Source organism: Nicotiana tomentosiformis, chromosome 6 (assembly GCF_000390325.3).
Source record: "Nicotiana tomentosiformis chromosome 6, ASM39032v3, whole genome shotgun sequence".
NCBI classification, from domain to species: domain Eukaryota; kingdom Viridiplantae; phylum Streptophyta; class Magnoliopsida; order Solanales; family Solanaceae; genus Nicotiana; species Nicotiana tomentosiformis.
In genome coordinates, this window is record NC_090817.1 from 17,648,209 (window position 1) to 17,667,949 (window position 19,741).

The window sequence follows — 19,741 nt, forward strand, 5'->3', positions numbered from 1 at the left end:
TGTTGGCTACTCGTTTATCCTTAAAGACTTTTAATTACTTTCTGCATTTATGATATTTCAGTCAGACTCCTTAGTAGATCATCATGTTGCATGTTTATATTCAGCTTATAGTTATATCACATGTTGATCCATCCATCCAGTTGGTTCGCACGGTCACATGTAGTTAGTAACCAAATGTCGTGTTATCCCCAAGCCATTGTTCGGGGCATGACAAAGCTTGGTATTAGAGCCTAGGTTCAAGAGTCCTAGGGAGTCTATGAAGCCGTGGCCAGTGGGGTCACTTTTATGTGTGTATGCGCGCTACATCTGTAAGCAGTTGACCACCAAGACATCTAGGATTGTTTCATTTTTTTCATACTCTAGATAGTGCAGTTAGAACTATGCTTTTAGGAATCCTGCGTATTACGTATTTCATAAAATGCCTGTAAAAAGAAAGTACACCAAAAGGGCCTCAACTACTAGCTAGGGGACTACAACTAATGGTGCTCAGGAGGAGGACACTCCGGCCCAGAGAGTTATATCGGGCTCAGTGCCCAGTGCTTCGGACATAGATGTCAGGGGATCTATCCAGTTGCTCACCCAGATTGTTACTACTCAGGCTCAAAGTCAGGGAACAAGTGTTGTTGATAAGACGGGTAGTTCCAGATCCAGGGAATTCCTCAAAATGAAACCTCCAGTTTTCAGAAGGTCCACAAAGGATGAGGATCCGCAAAACTTCATTGATGATGTTCAGAAGATATTTTGAGTGATGCATGCTACAGACATTGAGGCAGCAGAGCTTGCTGCGTACCAGCTGAAGGATATTTCTAACACTTGATATAAAATATGGGAAGAGTCCCGAGGGGAGGATGGAGCTCCCGCAACTTGGAAGGAAATTACATATGAGTTTCTTGAGCATGTTCTACCCATTGAGGTCTTGGAAGCTAAGGCTTTAGAGTTTGAGAGACTCAAACAAAATGAGATTAGTGTGAATGAGTACTTCCTCAAGTTCGTCTCTCTAGCCAAGTATGCTCCGGAAATGGTACGTGATATGAGGGCCAAAGTTAGGCGGTTTGTGTTGGGGCTTTCAAATGGCTTATTTACTGATGCTAATATAGCTGCTTAGAACAATGACATAACCATTACCAAGATGGTTGCCTTTGTTCAAGGGAATAAAGACAATTTGAAGGAAGAAGAACATCTACTGAGAGAGAAGGATATGGAATTCAACAAGAGAGCAAAGTCTGCAGGAAAATTTAGCCATGGGGATTTCAAGGAGGTGGTAATCGTCAGTTCTTCAGGAAACAAAAATCAAGACCTGCTCTAACTTCAGTTAGTGCACCAATTTAGAGGTCCAAGTTTAACAAGAAAAGCCAGAATTCCATAGCAGCATGCTCACAATCACATGCTAGTATGGGCTAAAGATCCCTTGAGTACCCTACGTGCACCCAGAGGTGTGTCGTTCGGGAACAAATGATTGCTTTGGGTGTGGTCAGCAGGGCCACTTCTTAAGGAATTATCCATCAGCAAAGCAGAACAATGGAGGCAATATAGCTCAGTTCACTAATTCAACAGCCACTCATAACTTTCATACCCAATAAGGGCGTGATGCAGCAAAGTCCGATAATACAGGCGATGATCGGAATTGCTTGTATCTGATGGCAGGCCGTCAAGATACAGAGGCTCGTGGAGATGTCGTCACATGTATGCTAATAGTCTTCACCTTTGATGTTTACGTAATTATGGATTCGGGATCTACCCTATCTTATGTAACCTCAAATATTGCTAAGAAATTTGGGATATAACCAGAAAAGTTGTCTGAACCCTTTGAAGTGTCCACTCTAGTTGAGAATCAGTTATCGCTAGACGTATCTATAGGGAATGTCCAGCCAAAGTGTATCATTGCCTTACTGTAGCAGACTTAGTAGAATATGAGATGGTAGGCTCGAAGTAATCATGGACATGGATTGGTTAGAGTCATGTTATGCCATAGTGGGTTTTAGAACCAAAATAGTAAGTTTTGAATTTCCCGGTGAACCAGTCTTAGAATGGAAAGGTGATGTAGTAGCACCTAGGGGTAGGTTTATTTCCTATCTTAAAGCCAGAAAGATGATCTCTAAAAGGTATATCTATCACTTGGTTCGAGTTAGGGATGAAGATGCTAAGATTCCCATTCTTCAGTCAGTACCAATTGTAAATGAGTTCCCAGAAGTGTTTTCCGAAGATCTTCCTGAAGTCCCTTATGATAGAGAGATTGACTTTGGAATTGATCTACTCCTCGACACTAAGTCGATATCTATTCCTCCTTATAGAATGACTCCAACAGAGTTAAAAGAGCTAAAAGTTCAGTTGAAAAATCTTCTAGATAAGGGATTTATAAGGCCAAGTGTCTCACCTTGGGGCGCAACGGTCTTGTTTGTCCGAAAGAAGGATGTGTCTTTGCGCATGTGCATTGACTATCGTCAGTTGAATAAAGTCACCATTGGGAACAAGTACTCTTTTTTCCAAAATAGATGATTTATTCGATTAACTTCGCGGTGCCCAGTGGTATTCCAAGATTGACCTCAGATAGGGGTACCATCAATTGAAGGTTAATGAAGTTGATATTCCTAAAACAACTTACAAGACTCGATATGGGCATTTTGAATTTTTGGTAATGTTGTTTGGCGTAACAAATGCACCAACACTTTCCATAAACCATATGAATAGGGTATTCAAGCCTTATATTTGTTCGTTATTGTGTTTATTGATGACATCTTGATTTATTCCTGTAGCGAGACAGACCATGCAGAACATCTCAAAATTGTATTGCAGACACTGCATAGTCAAAAGCTATATGCGACATTTTCTAAGTGTAACTTTTGGTTCAAATCAGTAGCGTTTTTGGGCCATGTTATCTTAGGTGAAGGCGTGAAGGTGGATTTTATAAAATAGAGGCAGTGAAGAATTGGCCTAGACCCACCTTAGTATATGATATAAGAAGTTTCTTGGGTTCAGCAGGCTATTATAGGCATTTCCTAGAGGGATTTTCCTCTATCTCGTCCCCTTTGACTAGACCGATTCAACAGAAGGTCTAGGTTTAGTCGTCAGATTCTTTCGAGAAAAGTTTTGAGGAGTTGAATAAGAGGTTGACTTCAGTTCCAGTCTTGACACCACTGGAAGGAATCGAAGGGTTTGTTGTTTATTGTGATGCTTCAGGGGTTGGTCTTAGGTGTGTGTTAATGCTGCACGGTAAAGTCACAGCCTATGCATCTAGGAAACTCAAGGCTCACGAGAAGAATTATCCGACTCATGATCTTGAGTTAGCAGCCGTGGTATTTGTGCTAAAGATCTGGCGCCATTATTTGTATGGGGTGCATGTTGATATTTTCACAGATCACAAGAGTCACCAGTACATATTCAAATACAAATAATTGAATCTTCGTCAGAGAAGGTGGCTCGAGTTGCTCAAGGATTATGATGTTGATATCATCTATCATTGGGGGAAAGAAAATATTATAGCTGATGCTCTCAGTCGGCATTATATGGGAGCTTAGCTCATGTTAAAGCAGACAAGAGAACTATGACGAAGGAAGTCCACCCTTTAGCATGTCTAGGAGTTTGACTTTTGGACTCTGATGATGGTGGCGTTATTCTTCAGAACAAGGTTGAATCCTTCTTAGTAGCCAAAGTGAAGGAAAAGAAGTTCAGTGATCCCTACTTATTGCAGCTGAATGAGGGGATTCACAAACACAAGACTACGACTTTTGAACAAGGGGGAGATGATGGTACTTTGAGGTATAGAGGCAAACTATGCATTCCAGACATAGATGGGCTCAGAGAGCGGATTATGTCAGAAGCCCATAATTCTAGGTATTCTATTCACCCAGGTTCCACAAAGATGTATCATGCTCTGAAGGAAATTTATTGGTGGAACGACATGAAAAGAACGTAGCAAATTTTGTGGCTAAGTCTCCAAATTGTCAACAGGTGAAAGTCAAACACCAGAGGCCTGGTGGTTTGACTAAGAGTATAGAAATTCCCGTTTGGAAATGGGAGATGATAAATATGGACTTCATAACAGGTCTACCTTGCTCGTTTCGGAAGCATGAGTCGATTTGGGTTATTATAGACCGACTTACCAAGTCAGCTCACTTCTTGTTAGTGAATACTACATATTCAACAAAGGATTATGCCAAGTTGTTGTAACGACCCGACCAGTCGTTTTGAGCTCTAGCGGATTATTCGACGATTTTAGTCCTTGAGTAGATTCACTTCAGGTATTATGACTTGTACGTGTGGTCGGGATTTAAGTTTGGGAAATTCGGAGTTGATTTGGAAAGAAAATTCTAATTTTGGAAGCTTTAAGTTGGAAGAATTGACTAACGTTTGACTTTTAAGTAAACGGCCTCGGAATCGGGATTTGAAGATTTCAATAGATTTGTATGATAATTCCGGACTTGGCTGTATGTTCAGGTTGAGTATCGGGTGGTTCTGAAGCATTTCGGCACCTACTGTGGAAAGATGGCAATTCGAAGGTTTTAGAATTTCTTAAGTTTGATTTGAAGTGGACTTTGGTGTTATCGATGTCCGTTTGAGTTTTTGAGTGTTGGGATAGGTTCATATTATGATTTATGACTTGTGCATAAAGTTTGGCGTCATTCCGAAAAGTTTAAGTATGATTCGGACGCGTTCAATGAAGTTTGGATGTTTGAAAGTTAAAAGGAGGATTTAATCGCCGATTCATGTTTTTGATGTTGTTTTACGTGGTTTGAGTCTTCGACTAAGTCTGTATCGTGTTTTGGAATATGTTGGTATGCTTGGATGGGATCCCGGGGGCCTCAGGTGCGAATCGGGTTGGAAACAGATCGAGATTGGACTTGGAAGGATAGCCGAGGCAACCGAGATGTGGTACAATCACACCTGCATAGAAAGGGTCGCAAGTGCGTGTCCGCAGAAGCGGCCAAAAGGGTCGCAGAAGTGAAGGGGGGTGAGGTTGGGTAGATCTTCAGGTGCGAGGAATTTACCGTACCTACGAGCTTGCAGGTGCGGGCAGTGGAGCCTGGGATGAAGACGCGCAGAAGCAGAGAAAAATCTGCAAAAGCGAAACCTTGTCCGCAAAAGTGAAGCATTGGAGGCAGTGGGGTGTTCGCAGATGTGATGGTTGGACTGCACCCGCGAGACCGCAGATGCGGTCAAGTGGCCACATGTGCGGTCAAGTGTCCGCAGGTGCGATGATCGATGGGCAGTGGTGCTTTTTAATCGAGACCTAGATCTCATTTCTCTAATTTTCTCTTGGATTGGGGGAAGTTGAGGAGCTATTGTGAGGGAGTTTTCATCGAGCCTCGTGAGTTAAGTAATTTCTACAAGTTATGAATTAAATATACGAATGTGGGCTTGTAAATACATGAAAGATTATGGAATTTGTGAGATTTTGGTAGAAAAACCTAGAATTTGGTATTTTTGAATTTTGACCACGAAATTAGACATGGAATTAGGAATAAATTATATATTTGAGTTCGTGGTGTTATGGGTAAAGTTTATCTTCAAAAATTTCAGAATCCGGCCACGCGAGCCCAAGGGTTAACTTTATGAACTTTTCGAGTAGAGTTGGAAATTGTTGTAAATTGATTAATTATGGGTAATAGAGTATATATTTATGGATTTGCACATTTGTTTGACTAGTTTTGGAGAGACGAGCATCGATTTTAGGTGTTGGAGCCGGTTATGGAACTTTAGAGTGAGGTAAGTCTTTTGTCTAACTCTGTGAGGGGGAAACTACCCCTAGATGATATATTTGTTATGTGCTACTTGTTACGGGGGCTACGTACGCACGAGGTGACGAGAGTCCGTACGTAGCTAGATTCATGTTATGTCCAGGTAGACCTAGGTTCCCGCCATGCTATAACTGTACTATTTGAGTTGTCTCTTGTCTATTAAATTCCTTTATTATTCATTGCGACTTAAGACTAGACTTGTGCAAAGTGATAGACTTGCTATTGTAGATATTTGACGGGCTTCATGATTAGCCGCGAAATAATTGTACTCCTCTTACGAATTTCTCACGCGTTATGCGTTCTCATCGAAAGGTTTCCCTTAAAATTTATAACTCACACGTCTATTCGTGAGTGGGGTCAAGGACACGTCAAAGCTTCTTATTTTAATGGGATCGAGCTGTTCGTCTCGGCAGTATAATAGATACATCTATGGTTTATGCCGTTTGACCCTCGGTAATACGCATATTATGATGGGATCAGGTCGTTCGCCTCGGTAGGATTATGTATCACACTTTCATGGGAGAAAGTCGTTCGCCTCGGCAATACAATATATGTATCAATGGTTCGGCAATATTATGATGGATCGGGTCGTATGCCTCGACATTTTTATAAAAAATACTCTTATGAAATCGTGCGTAATAATTGGCAAGAAGCCAGTATATCTATGAGTTTTTCCTGATTTGAACTGTGACGACCTAACTGGTGAGGTCCATTATATATATACCCCGATGGAGGAGGTAACTACTAGCTGAGAGCTTGAGTCATTGTTGAGAGGAATATTTTACCACGTACTTATACTTGTTATTTCGTTTATTTACTCTAACTCGCATATCTTTACTTCTACTGTATTTGTCTTATTGGACCGCTAGTATGTGTCAATGTCGATCCCTCGTCACTACTTTTATGGGGTTAAACTAGATACTTATTGGGTACTCTTTGATTTAAGTACTCATGCTACACTTGCTGCACTTATTGTGTAGGTACATATATGTCTGGTGGTCTTTTGGGCGCAAAGGCGCGGCTATTGCTGGTGCTTTACCGTGCGTTGCATTTCATGTTATGATCTGCATCCTGCAGAGTCTCCTTCAGAGTTATTTATATACTCCTATCTAATTTGTATTCCACACATATGTTGCATTTTATTATATTTCCTAGTTGATGCTCATGCATTTGTGACACCGAATTTTGGGGGTTCTTGTAGGTTGTTCATCATCGTAGTTCGTGCCAATATTATCATTCTCCCTGTAAATTATATTTCATACTATTTAATTAATTAAAATTATGATTTTAAAATTGCTAAAATGAGTAAGTAAGTTGATAGATCACCGTTGGATTGCCTGATGGCGGTATTAGGTGCCATCACGACCTTTAGCGGATTTTGGGTCGTGACAGTTTGGTATTAGAGCGTTAGGTTCACTTGGGTCTCACGAATCATGAACAAGTCTACTAGAGTCTTGTGGATCGGTACGGAGACGTCTGTACTTATCTTCGAGAGGCTACAAGGCTGTTAGGAGCACTTCCCTTCTTGATTTCCTCATCGTGCGGTTTGATCCCATTGAGGCTTGTGCCTTTATTTCCTTCCTAATCAATCTTATGCGACGTGAAACGCTTGTTATAAATTGGGCGTCGAGTAGTTGTATTGGTACTGCAGACATGGTGCAGGATGTTTTTCCCTGCTTGTTCGGGCATGCTATTATCGTTACCTGTGGAAGGGTGTTTTGTTATTTCAGTTCAGTATCTGTACTTCCTACGATTTTTAGGCTATGCATGGATTGCTATGATGTTCTTGTGTTGTTATCGCACAATGTTGGTGTAATGGTAGGGTACCGGTCTATGTGTCGAGACAGTGAATGCCTTAAAGAGAGGATTTTTCAGTGCATGATTTAGAGGTTCAGCATTTAATTCCAGCAAAGGAAGGGCAAACGGACTATGGATTTCAGGCTTGGGTTGATGGAGTAACGAGGCTTGATATTTTCGAGCGTGGTAGAATTCTCATTTTTGATGTGGCGTCGTCGTCCTTGTTGGAACTCATTAAAGTCCGCTGGTATTATAGTCTTCTTTGATTTTTCCTTCGGGGCAGGGTGTTGTGAAATGGTGCCTAAGACACGGTTGTCAGAGATAGTGGTGTGTAGCGGTTCTGAATTGAATTGGTGATTTTAATGTTGATGGCTCGAGAAAGATAATCTTCCAGGAGGTTTAGAGTTGGTAGCAATTCATTAGTTCAGGTGCTACATGTATGGATTTGGTATAGGGCAACAGTTGGGCAGCAAAGTATGAGAGAGGACATGGAGGGAAGTGCCTCGCGGTGGTTGAAATACTAGCAAGTCAAGTATGAACAACAGAGGTCGAGAAGTTTCTTAAAGGAGATGGTTTAACCGAAGTAAGAGTGGAAGATTAGCATATGGATTCTGTGGTAGGATAGCCGCGTGTCTTGTGAAAGTGTAGAACGGTTTGGGAATCATGATGGAAGGTGATTTGGTCTACGGATTTTATTTGGAATGGTGGTTACTCTACGAAGAAAGATTTAATATGGCAGAAAGGAGTTTACTTGAAATGAAGAAGGGGTGAAGATTTGATAATCGTTTCAGATGCAACATGACTTGAGTTTGGAAGTTATTGTTGAACTTTCAGTTGATGTCAATGGGGAATGAACGGACTTGTACAGCTGGCGGATGAGCACGAGCTCATGGGGGTTTACTAATTTCATAGTAGTTATAACCAGAGTAGCACCGTTGGAAGATGTCGGCATGGAATTCCACAGGTGGGTTATCTCTTGTGAGCAGGTTAGCGGTTGCGCGATGTTGATGTCACGCCCCAAACTCGGGGAGCGCGACCGGTGCTCAACCGAGAGAACCCGGCCGAGTAAGCCTGTTAGATTACCTTCTACCCAAACTCATCTATGAATAAAGAAGAAATATACTCCATTACTCAAACACTGAAAAGATTCTATTAGCAACTACCTTTTTATTCCCATTAATAGCTTCATTCATAACTTACAAAATATTATGAGTTTATAGAATTAATGTAAAACATGATTTCTAAATACCAACATTTCTAATTTATTTCCCAACATCAACCACAACCCACAACCTGTCTATGGAGCCTCGAAGTACAATAGAAGAGTAATATGGAAATGCCGGCAATAAGGCTCCGGCTATACCTCAAAACACAGTACATGAGAAACGAAAGTTACATGACTCCGAAATGAAGTGGGGCTCACCAAATCAGCTGAAAAGAGTGTACTGCTATCGCTGATCAATGTCACCTGCTGTAGAACTACCTGCATCCATTAAAGATGTAGTGCCCCCGGCAAAAAGGGACGTTAGTACTGTTAAATAGTACTAGTATGTAAAGCTAAGAGTCCTCTTTCAAAATAAAATGACCATTTAAGAAAAGACAACGCATATAAATGGCAAGTCACAATCAACAATATCCAAATGTTCAGTAAAAATATAATAATTTTCAAAATATGAACTTCATATACAATTTTTGGTTGGAAGATCATTAGCACCGATATACCACCGTCTTTGTTAGTACAGAGTCCGATCATGCCTGATAGGCTAGGCCATCTCCCCACGAACAATGTGGTTTGACAAGTGATGCGAAAGAAAGTTGTTACCAAGAGTAGTACCATATTGTGTGCAACATGGCATCCGATCTCCACCCGATCAGCTAGGCCGCTTCCTACATATGCCGCGTGGGTTGACTTTTCCAATCCACATTTGTTACCAGTTTCATCCCAATTAAGGGGAATAATATCACAATCTCTCCAATATTTCAATTTCATCCCAAATAAGGGGAATAATTACAATCCAACCCTACACCGGCACGTGTAGTTTCAGGTGTGGGCCTTATGACCCACCCTTCCTCGGTTTTGCTAATGATGCTCCCAAAAATATTTTTCTTGATTTGATTTGCATAAAAAGGTAACATAACCACAATTGTACTCACCTCAACATCTTTCACATTGTATAAATTCTTATTAGTATTTTCAGTCACTCACAACAACAATATTTTCTTGGCTCATTTGGCTATTCACAAGATTCTTTATTCCAGGCACGGTGGCCATATTTCATATTCCACACTTTCACCTCTTTCAATTTCAAAGGTCACCATCAAATATCAACATATGGAATATTTCAGGAATCATATACCTCAAATTTATTAGTAATGCAAACTTTAAACACACAAGGTTCCTTCCCAAATAATGGGGCATACCGACCAACAATACAAGTACACATCAAAATCATAAGCAATCAATACACCATTTATTCTTGAAATACTCCTTCCCAGAAATGACAATATACAATTTCAATACCTGAGTATGTAAGAACTCGAATCACAGTGGATATATTTATAAAGCAAAGCATTGGTTAAAACATCCACTTATGGGCATGAATTGAGTACAAAAGCCTCTAGGCACTTCTATTTTCGAAATCGTTTTTAAACAATTGAGTCGAGACTCATTTCATATTCTTTGTCACATTCTCTCAAATCATTTGCACTACTAGCCACAGTCATAACTTAAATTCTTGGCACGTTGGCCACACTCTATTTCTTCAATTCGCTTATTTTATTTTCAAGCATCATTAAAGAATAGCAACAACACGACACTTCCAATCAAGACTTTAGGTACACATATAAGCAATTATGAGTCTTAGGCATATCGTGTTTTTCTCAGCCAATTGGTATACTAGTTTTCATTTAAAACATGACTCAAAGCCACAACATTTTAATACGCAAACCATACTTTGAACATCTATCTTTAGACATAAGGCTCATTCGGAATGAACAAGTTTATAGGGAATAACCTGGAATATATAAGTTAGGAATCCTGAGCCAATCATACTTGATCTTACGAAAACAATATGGAACTCGATTTTAAGAGAGAAATTTTAGCCAACATACCTCAATTGAGCTTCCTTACACTCAAAATATTCCGGAAATCTTAGCAACTTCAATCTATTTTGAAAATGTAACAAATTGAATCAAAATTAGGAAGATAATTATGGTTCTAGCTCATTTGAGTATTTTATCAAACACTAGGTGTGCATTAAGGTTCTACGGCCCTTTTGTGGAAGATTCCATCATTTCCCAACCCATTCTATACCATTTTTTAGCTCACAACCTTTCCACATACTTCAAGAATACATGCATGCAAGGTAAGCACCCCCATCCCCATGAACTACCTGAATAATTACCCATTCTAGTTACCTTTCAAAATTAAGAGTTTGGTGATAGAACATTACCTCTTAGGATGAAGACCTAGGGTGCTTCTCTTGATAATCTTCAAGGGTTTATGCAAGAATTGAATAGTAACTTGATGAAGATCACTTTCTCCCTCTAGGACTCTCTCACTCACTCTAAGGTATCAGATTTTACTCAAAAATAGTCTCTGGGATGTGTTTTAACGGAATTGGGTTGGGTTTAAAAAGCCCCAAAATGAAGCTCCAGAATAGGTTCTACGGTCGCATATGCGACCGCATAATGGTTATGCGGTCCGCGAACCGACCGCAAAATTGGGGTGCCAGAACTGGAAGAAAACTGACCTGGTCCGCGGTCACTATGCAGCCCGCAGACCTGTTCTACGGTCGCATAATGCACCGCAGAATGGTACTGTGGTCGCATAGTGCACCGCAAAACGGTTCTGCGGTCGCATAATGCACCGCAGAACCTCCCTCCGAAAAATCACAAGGCTAGATATGCGACAATAGTACGGCCCGCGAAACGGTTATGCGGTTGCATAATAGCCACGAAATTGACATCAAGATGACCCAAAAAGTTGCCCCACTCTGCGACCAGTCTGCGGTCCGCAGAGTGGTTCTGCAGCCACAGAATGGGCCGCAAAAATGTCTACTTCTGCCCAACATTTTCTTTAACTCCCCAGCGCACTGTTCAATCCAAAAAGTCCGAACCGCAATTATTAACCTCTACGCCTGCCCCAACATCATAAAACCTCGGTTTTTAGGAAATGTTTTCACGGGGCCTTACAGTTGATGAAGCTTATTCGAATAATACTACTTGTTACCTGGTGAGAGGTCGAATATGTGATTGTAACGGATGATTCAGAATGTTCATGAAAGGCTTAACCAAAGACTTCGAGAAATTTGGCGGGTTAATGGTACAAGATCATGGTAATTGAGGAGGAGGAATCTTTGTGGGCTCTACCTTATGTAATGGTAACTTAAAGCTAAGTGAGGGACCCCCACCGTCTATGATTGGATCGTGTGGGTATCTGCTTGTGCGGTTTCTGGTTATCGGTATATTGGTGGATTATATATGACTAAGAAAAAAACATATCAGGAGTAATTCGAGCAAGAAACTTGATGAATCTTTGCTATACTTCACCTTATCGATTGAGGTGCAGGTTTTGGGAAGACTCAGAGTTTATGCTTCTTGTGGATGTAATGAACAAAAAAAATATAATTCAGTCGGTTGCTTCTTTAATAGGGTGTTCATATGCTAGCAGAGCGTTGACGTTTGGTTGTATTCGGGATCAGGTCAGAGTGGATGACTCTCAACAACGGTCCTAGTGGGTTCAAGAATCTAAGTGCAGTGCCAAAGGATTTCACATCTGTTGTGTGGTTAAGGATCGAGTTTTCACAGACTTGGTATGTTCAATGTTATCATCGGGTATGCGGTGCAGTATTGGAAAAAAGGAAGAAATAGCTTCGGATTCGCAGAAGGTCTTGCAGAATGGGTGTACCAGTTGGAGATGCTATTATGCGCATAAGTAGAGTATGAGATGGTTCATGAGTATTGAGACGATGTGGTCTCATGATGCAGGTCACTCGACATGAGTGCGGATTTGGTTCGTTACGTTTTTAATGGAGATATTATTATTTCTAAGGCAAGTCGAGAGTAAATTGGAAGAAGTTTGGTCGGTTAGTTAAGGCTGAATCAGTATGATTGTGGAAAAGATCAGTTCCTTCAGCGTGTGAAGTTATACATGTGGTTTGTGGTTGTACGCGCATGCTTGACAGCCACCACAACTTGATTGATTTAGGAGGTATTTGATTCAAATGGCCTTGTGGTGTAAATGGACTCCGAGGAGTCATGGCAGTTTTGATCATGACTTGAGGTTTGTATTTTCTGCGGTTTGGGAATTCAGTTGCGTGTTGTATTGGCTTTTCTGAAATGAGCTGAGTGAAAGGTTTCTAGCCAATGAAGTGTTTATTCTACTGGTAATTCAGGGGTTATGATGCGTTCTTGTATTCTCTCGTAGTGGCATGATAGGTGCAGTGAGCGGCATGTGAATTTGAAAGTTGAGGATCAAGGTTGCGGTTCAGTGTTGACAGGAATGTCACGAGCTTGGATGATCAAGAGAGAATTTAGATGTTCATAATAGGCTGGCATTTCCTTTAAGGTCACCTGAGAACGGTGTCCTGTGTAAGAGGCTTTGTGTATTGATTTGTGGACTCTTGATTGGCGTTACAAAATTAGTACTATTGGTGGTATGGAGGTGCAGACCTTGCTACCTGGAGCAGAAGGTTGTGGTAGCGTATCCCACGGGAAAATTGTATAAGTGTGACATTTTGGTCACTCGATTGTTAAAGATTGAAACCAAGCACGGGGATTTTTGGTAATATCGTTAATGTGAGAGTTTATGCATGGAAGACACTCTATTCCTTTGGTTGTGAACTGTCGGAGTTGTTCCGGATTGAGATGGCTTGATTATTCGAACATGTGTTGTGATCCCATGTAGCTTGTGGTATTAAATGAGTAGGATGGCTCTCGAGATGCAGGTCATTTATTGCACCTTAGCAGTGCTTGGGTTTTGTAGCGTATGACGCTATCTGTCTCCCTAGGGTGGTATTTTTGCACTTGGCGTGCTTCTGATTGATATTCGTTATTTCGTAGGTATAAGCATTATGGCTTAATGGGAACCTCCTTATTTATCGTTATGTGTGGATCAGGTAGCACGCCACCATGGGTACATTGTTTGGTTCGGGTTGCACATCGCAACGGTATCATGTTTAGATCGGGTTGCATGCCGCAATGGTATCATGTGTGGATCGGGTTGCTCGCTACAACAGTGAGATGTTGAGTACGGTTCCCTATATCTATTCTCGTGTATTTCATTTCTCATTCTCTGAGAATGGTTCATAGAGTCTGTTCGGTTATTTTATTCGTTACGCGGGCCGGGTAGTTCTTTTTCAGGGTTCATTTTTATTTATGCATCACATTCGAGTTGTAACGTGTTGGCGCATTGTTGACGTCATATGAGATTTAGGCAGTATTTTAGATTGCTTATTGCCTGAGCAGTTTGTAGAAGTTGGAATTCAGTTCTAAGGCTTATAGACTAAATAAAAGGGAGGGGCTTCAGTATGGCTCGAGCTAATGTGCTCAACTGGGTTATGGTGGCACGGGTAGGTGCACAAGGTGTTGCACAGTGATTTTGGACAACTTCGGAGCAATTCTTAGCACGTTCGAGGACAAACGCATATTTAAGTGGGGGAGAATGTAACGACCCGACCGGTCATTTTGAGCTTTAGCCTGTCGTTCGGCGGTTTGAGGCCTTGAGTAGCTTCACTTCAGGTATTATGACTTGTATGAGTGGTCTGAATTTAAGTTCGGGAAGTTCAGAATTGATTTGGAAAGAAAATTCTAATTTCGAAAGCTTTAAGTTGGAAGAATTGACTAACGTTTGACTTTTGAGTAAACGGACTCGGAATCGGTATTTGAAGATTTCAATAGGTTTGTATGATAATTTCGGACTTGGGTGTATGTTTAGGTTGAGTATCGGGTGGTTCTGAAGCATTTCAGCACCTATTGTGGAAAGTTGGCAATTCGAAGGTTTTAGAATTTCTTGAGTTTGATTTGAAGTGGACTTTGGTGTTATCGATGTCCGTTTGAGTTTCTGAGCGTTGGGATAGGTTCATATTATGATTTATGACTTGTGCATAAAGTTTGGCGTCATTCCAGAAAGTTTAAGCGTGATTCGGACGCGTTCAATGAAGTTTGGATGTTTGAAAGTTAAAAGGAGGATTTAATCGCCGATTCATGTTTTTGATGTTGTTTTACGTGGTTTGAGTCTTCGACTAAGTCTGTATCGTGTTTTGGAATGTGTTGGTATGCTTGGATGGGATCCCGGGGGCCTCAGGTGCTAATCGGGTTGGAAATGGATCGAGATTGGACTTGGAAGGATAGCCGAGGCAACCGAGATGTGGTACAATCACACCTACATAGAAAGGGCCGCAGGTGCGTGCCCATAGAAGCGGCCAAAAGGGTCGCAAAAGCGGAGGGGTGAGGATGGCTGGATCTGCAAGTGCGAGGAATTTACCGCACCTGCGAGCTCACAGGTGAGGGCAGTGAAGCGCAGAAGTGGAAAGGAGCCCTGGATGAAGACGCGCAAAAGCGGAGTAAAATCTACAAAAGCGGAGAAAATCCGCAAAAGCAGACTCGTAGAAGCAGAACCTTGTCCGCAAAAGTGAAGTGCTGGAGGTAGTGGGGTATTCGTAGATGCGATGGTTAGACTGCACATGCGAGGCCGCAGGTGCGATGATCGATGGGCAGTGGTGCTTTTTAATTGAGACCTAACTCTGATTTCTCTCATTTTCTCTTGGATTGGCCGAAGTTGAGAAGCTATTTTGAGGGGGTTTTCATCGAGCCTCATGAGGTAAGTAATTTCTACAAGTTGTGAGTTAAATAAACAAATGTGGGCTTGTAAATACATGAAAGATTATGGAATTTGTGGGATTTTGGTAGAAAAACCTAGAATTTGGTATTTTTGGATTTTGACCACGAAATTGGACATTAAATTAAGAATAAATTATATATTTGAGTTCGTGGTGTTATGGATAAAGTTTATCTTCAAAAATTTCAGAATCCGAGCACGTGAGCCCGAGGGTTGACTCTATGAACTTTTCGAGTAGAGTTGCAAATTGTTATAAATTAATTAATTATGGGTAATAAAGTATATATTTATGGAGAGACGGGCATCGATTTGAGGTTTTTAGAGCCGGTTATGGAACTTCAGAGCGAGGTAAGTCTCATGTCTTACTCTGTGAGCAGGAAACTACGCCTAGGTGATTTATTTGTTATGTGCTACTTGTTGCGGGGGCTATGTACGCATGAGGTGACGAGAGTCCGTACGTAGCTAGATTCATGTTATGTCCAGGTAGACTTAGGTTCCCGCCATGCTATAACTGTACTATTTGAGTTGTCTCTTGCCTATTAAATTCCTTTATTTTTCATTGTGACTTAAGACTAGACTTGTGCAGAGTGATAGACTTGCTATTGTAGAGAGATTTGACGGGCTTCATGAATAGCCGCAAAATAATTGTACTTCTCTTACGAATTTCTCCCGCGTTATGCATTATCATCGAAAGGTTTCCCTTAAACTTTATAACTCACTCGTTATTCGTGAGTGGGGTCAAGGACCCATCAAAGCTTCTTATTCTAAGTGGAGCGGGCCGTTCGTCTTGGCAGGATTATGTTTCACACTCTCATGGGAGTGGGTCATTCACCTCGGCAATACAATAGATGTATCTATGGTTCGACAATATTATGATGGATCGGGTCATACGCCTAGGCATTTCTATAAAAATACTCTTATGAAATGGTGCGTAATAATTGGCAAGAAGCCAGTATATTTGTGAGTTTTTCCTGATTTGAACTGTGACGACCTATCTGGTGAGGTCCATTATATATATACCCCGATGGAGGAGGTAACTACTAGTTGAGAGCTTGAGTCATTGTTGAGAGGAAAATTTCACCATGTACTTATACTTGTTATTTCGTTTATTTACTCAGACTCACATCTATTTTCCTCTACTGTATCTGTCTTATTGGACCACTAGTATGTGTCGATGTCAACCCCTCGTCACTACTTCTCTGGGGTTAGGCTAGATACTTACTGGTTACGCGTTGATTTACGTACTCATGCTACACTTGTTGCACATATTGTGCAGGTATGTATATGTCTGGTGGTCTTTTGGGTACAGAGGCGCGGCTATTGCTGGGACTTTATAGTGAGTTGCATTTCATGTTACGATCCACAGTCTGCAGAGTCTCCATCAGAGTTATTGTTATACTTCTGTCTAATTTGTATTCCAGACAAATAGTGCATTTTATTATATTTTCTAGTTGATGCACATGCACTTGTGACACTGGTTTTGGGGTTCCTGTAGGTTGTTCATCATCGTAGTTCGTGTCAATATTATCACTCACCCTGTAAATTCTCTTCCATACTATTTAATTAATGAAAATTATGATTTTAAAATTGCTAAAATGAGTAAGAAAGTTCATAGATCATCGTAGGCTTGCCTGACGGCGGTGTTAGGTGTCATCATGACCTTTAGCGGATTTTGGGTCATGACAGTTGTATATCAGGAAATTGTCCGATTGCATGGGACTCCTTTTTCCATCATCTCAGATCGTGGCACTCAGTTCATATAGAACTTTTGTAAATCCTTTTAGAAAGGATTGGGCACAAAGGTGAATCTCAGCACAACTTTTCATCCTTAGACAGATGGCCAAGAAGACCATTCAGGCTCTTGAGGATATGTTGAGGGCGTATGGTATCGATTTTAACGGTAATTGTGATGATCATCTACCCCTCATTGAGTTTGCTTATAATAACAACTACTCCTCTAGTATCAAGATGGCACCATACAGAGCTCTGTATGGGCGAAGGTGTAGATCACCAATTGGTTGGTTCGAAGTTGGCGAAGTGGAGTTCCTAGGACCCGATTTGGTCTATTAGGCTATGGAGAAAGTCAAGTTGACTCAAGAGTGTTTGAAGACGTCTCAGATTCGTCAAAAGTCATATTCGGACGTGCGGCATAGAGACTTAGAGTTCTACGTTAATGATTGGGTATTTATGAAAGTTTCACCTATGAAAGGCGTTATGAGATTTGGGAAGAAGGGAAGCTTAGTCCTAGCAATATTAGGCCATATAGAATCCTGCGAAGGATCGAGCAGGTGGCTTATGAGTTAGAATTGCCACAAGAATTAGCTGTTATACACTCAGTGTTTCAAGTGTCTATGTTAAAGAAATTCATGGGAGACCCGTCTCTTGTGGGTCCTACAAAGATTATAGGGGTTAAAGATAGCCTGACTTATGAAGAAATTCCGGTGGCTATTCTTGATCGTCAAATACGCAAGCTCAGAACTAAGGAAATTTCTTCAATGAATGTGCTTTGGAGGAATAAGAAGGCCAAAAAGGCTACGTGGGAAGCCGAAGAGGACATGAAGTCCAGATATCCCCATCTCTTTGAAGAACAAATAGAAAATGTAGAAGGTAATTAACCTTTTCACTTATACCATATATTATAATATCCATGTCTTTTAGTATTTAGTGAGCTCAATATTCAGTCAGTTCAATAGTCATTCAGTTTATTATCTCAGAAGTTCAGTTCAGTAATCATGTATTCATTCAGTTTAGTATGTATGTGTTCATGATAGTTCAGTGTTCATATGTTTCCATCAGACCCATTTAAGGTCCAGAGTTAGCCGTGGTTACATAAAGGACAACCATTCGAGGAAGAATAATCCCAAGGGGGAGATAATGCAACACTCCATAAATTTGGATTAGGTGTGAACATGTTAAATGAATATTACTATGACATTTTAGACATGTGAAGTCTTATCAAGATGAGTATGGGTGGAAATGGTTATTTTGGAATCAAGACAGAGAGTGAGGTGCATAAGATTCGATAAAACCGACTAAGTTTATGAAAGGTCTGTCTTCCAACCAGATTTTGTAAATATCTGTTAGGAATTTGAGAAAACTCATCAAAGTTGTAGCCATTAGAAACACCTTTCCAATGATATATTGTGGAGCCAAACGGATCGTTGTACAAAAGCCTATGTGTGTTTTACTGAAAATTGTGCAGTATATGCGCCCAAGTGTGCGCCCAGTTGTCCCATGTGTGGCAGTGCTACTGCCCTTGCTATGTGTTTGGGTGCGCGTTTGGGCCTTCATATGCGTGGGAGCGCACCCGGGGGGTCATTTTAAAAGTCCTACTTCGTCCCCCACACTCCAAAACACAAACACTTGCTCTGGAAAGGGAAGCTATCAAGAAACTAACTTCCTCCAAGGTCCCTCCACCATCCAACGTAAGTTCTAATGGTGATTCTAAGTTAATTTCAATTCTCCAACACCTTATTAATATGGGTAAGCCCTTCAACTCATTATATATTCGATTGAGACATCATTGTTGAGAAAAGAAACTCTAAAACTCGAATTCAAGAGTATGAGCATCAAAAAGGTAATATCTTCACCCTCTAATTGATTATTGTATTGCATTAATGATTATAGACTCTAGTTCATGAGATATGAGTTGATAGGTTTGATAGAAAAGCATAAATGGTTATATGTTTGGGTTGTTGATTATTGATTAAGGGTGTTATTTATCTTATGGGTGATGAAGAAAGATATTGATTATAATAATTTGAGATATTAGAATTTATCTAGGAGCAAGAGAATGGGTTGTTGGGTATAGAAACACCATTAATGAGGGTTATGGGGCTTTACGCCGATAAGGTGTTTGATAAAGTACCTAAGTAACTAAAACATGAGCATTAGTGCTAATATTAGTTCCTCTTGATATATATATATATATATATATATATATATATATATATATATATATATAGCCATAAATTATCGTTGAAAGAGGTGACGATAATTGTGACACGCTTAAAAGGACAGAGTTAAGGTATGTGAGCCTTACTCTCTTTAGATTTGGGAATGTTTATGATTCTCCATACGTCTCATTATTTATGACTATTACGAATTTTATTAGAAAGTAATTATGCCTCAGTTCCATGAATAGTTGTATAACTTCTATTCTCTAGATGGCATAGTTTCATAATTCGTTCAATATCCTATGAGTCTCAGTTATGACAAATCAGTTCATTATGAATACATGTCTCAGTCTAGTTCTATTGAGCATTCCAGTATCATATAACTCAGCATGGTTCAGTATTTCAGTATCATATAATGCAGTATGATTCTCATTTCCCGATTCTATATCCCTGAATGTTGAACATCCGTGTTT

The 19,741-nt window shown here is 40.5% G+C and overlaps 1 protein-coding gene across 1 annotated transcript; it reads left to right on the plus strand.

The window, feature by feature from the left end:
• Positions 1-1,935: 1,935 nt before the first annotated feature.
• Positions 1,936-17,987, plus strand: LOC138893629 (uncharacterized). The gene is made up of 8 exons (XM_070178273.1): positions 1,936-2,471; positions 2,754-2,895; positions 3,620-3,831; positions 12,236-12,346; positions 12,522-12,585; positions 16,538-16,648; positions 17,209-17,360; positions 17,567-17,987. The coding sequence occupies exons 1-8, from the start codon at positions 1,936-1,938 to the stop codon at positions 17,985-17,987; spliced, it is 1,749 nt and encodes a 582-aa protein (XP_070034374.1).
• The last annotated feature ends 1,754 nt before the right edge of the window (positions 17,988-19,741 follow it).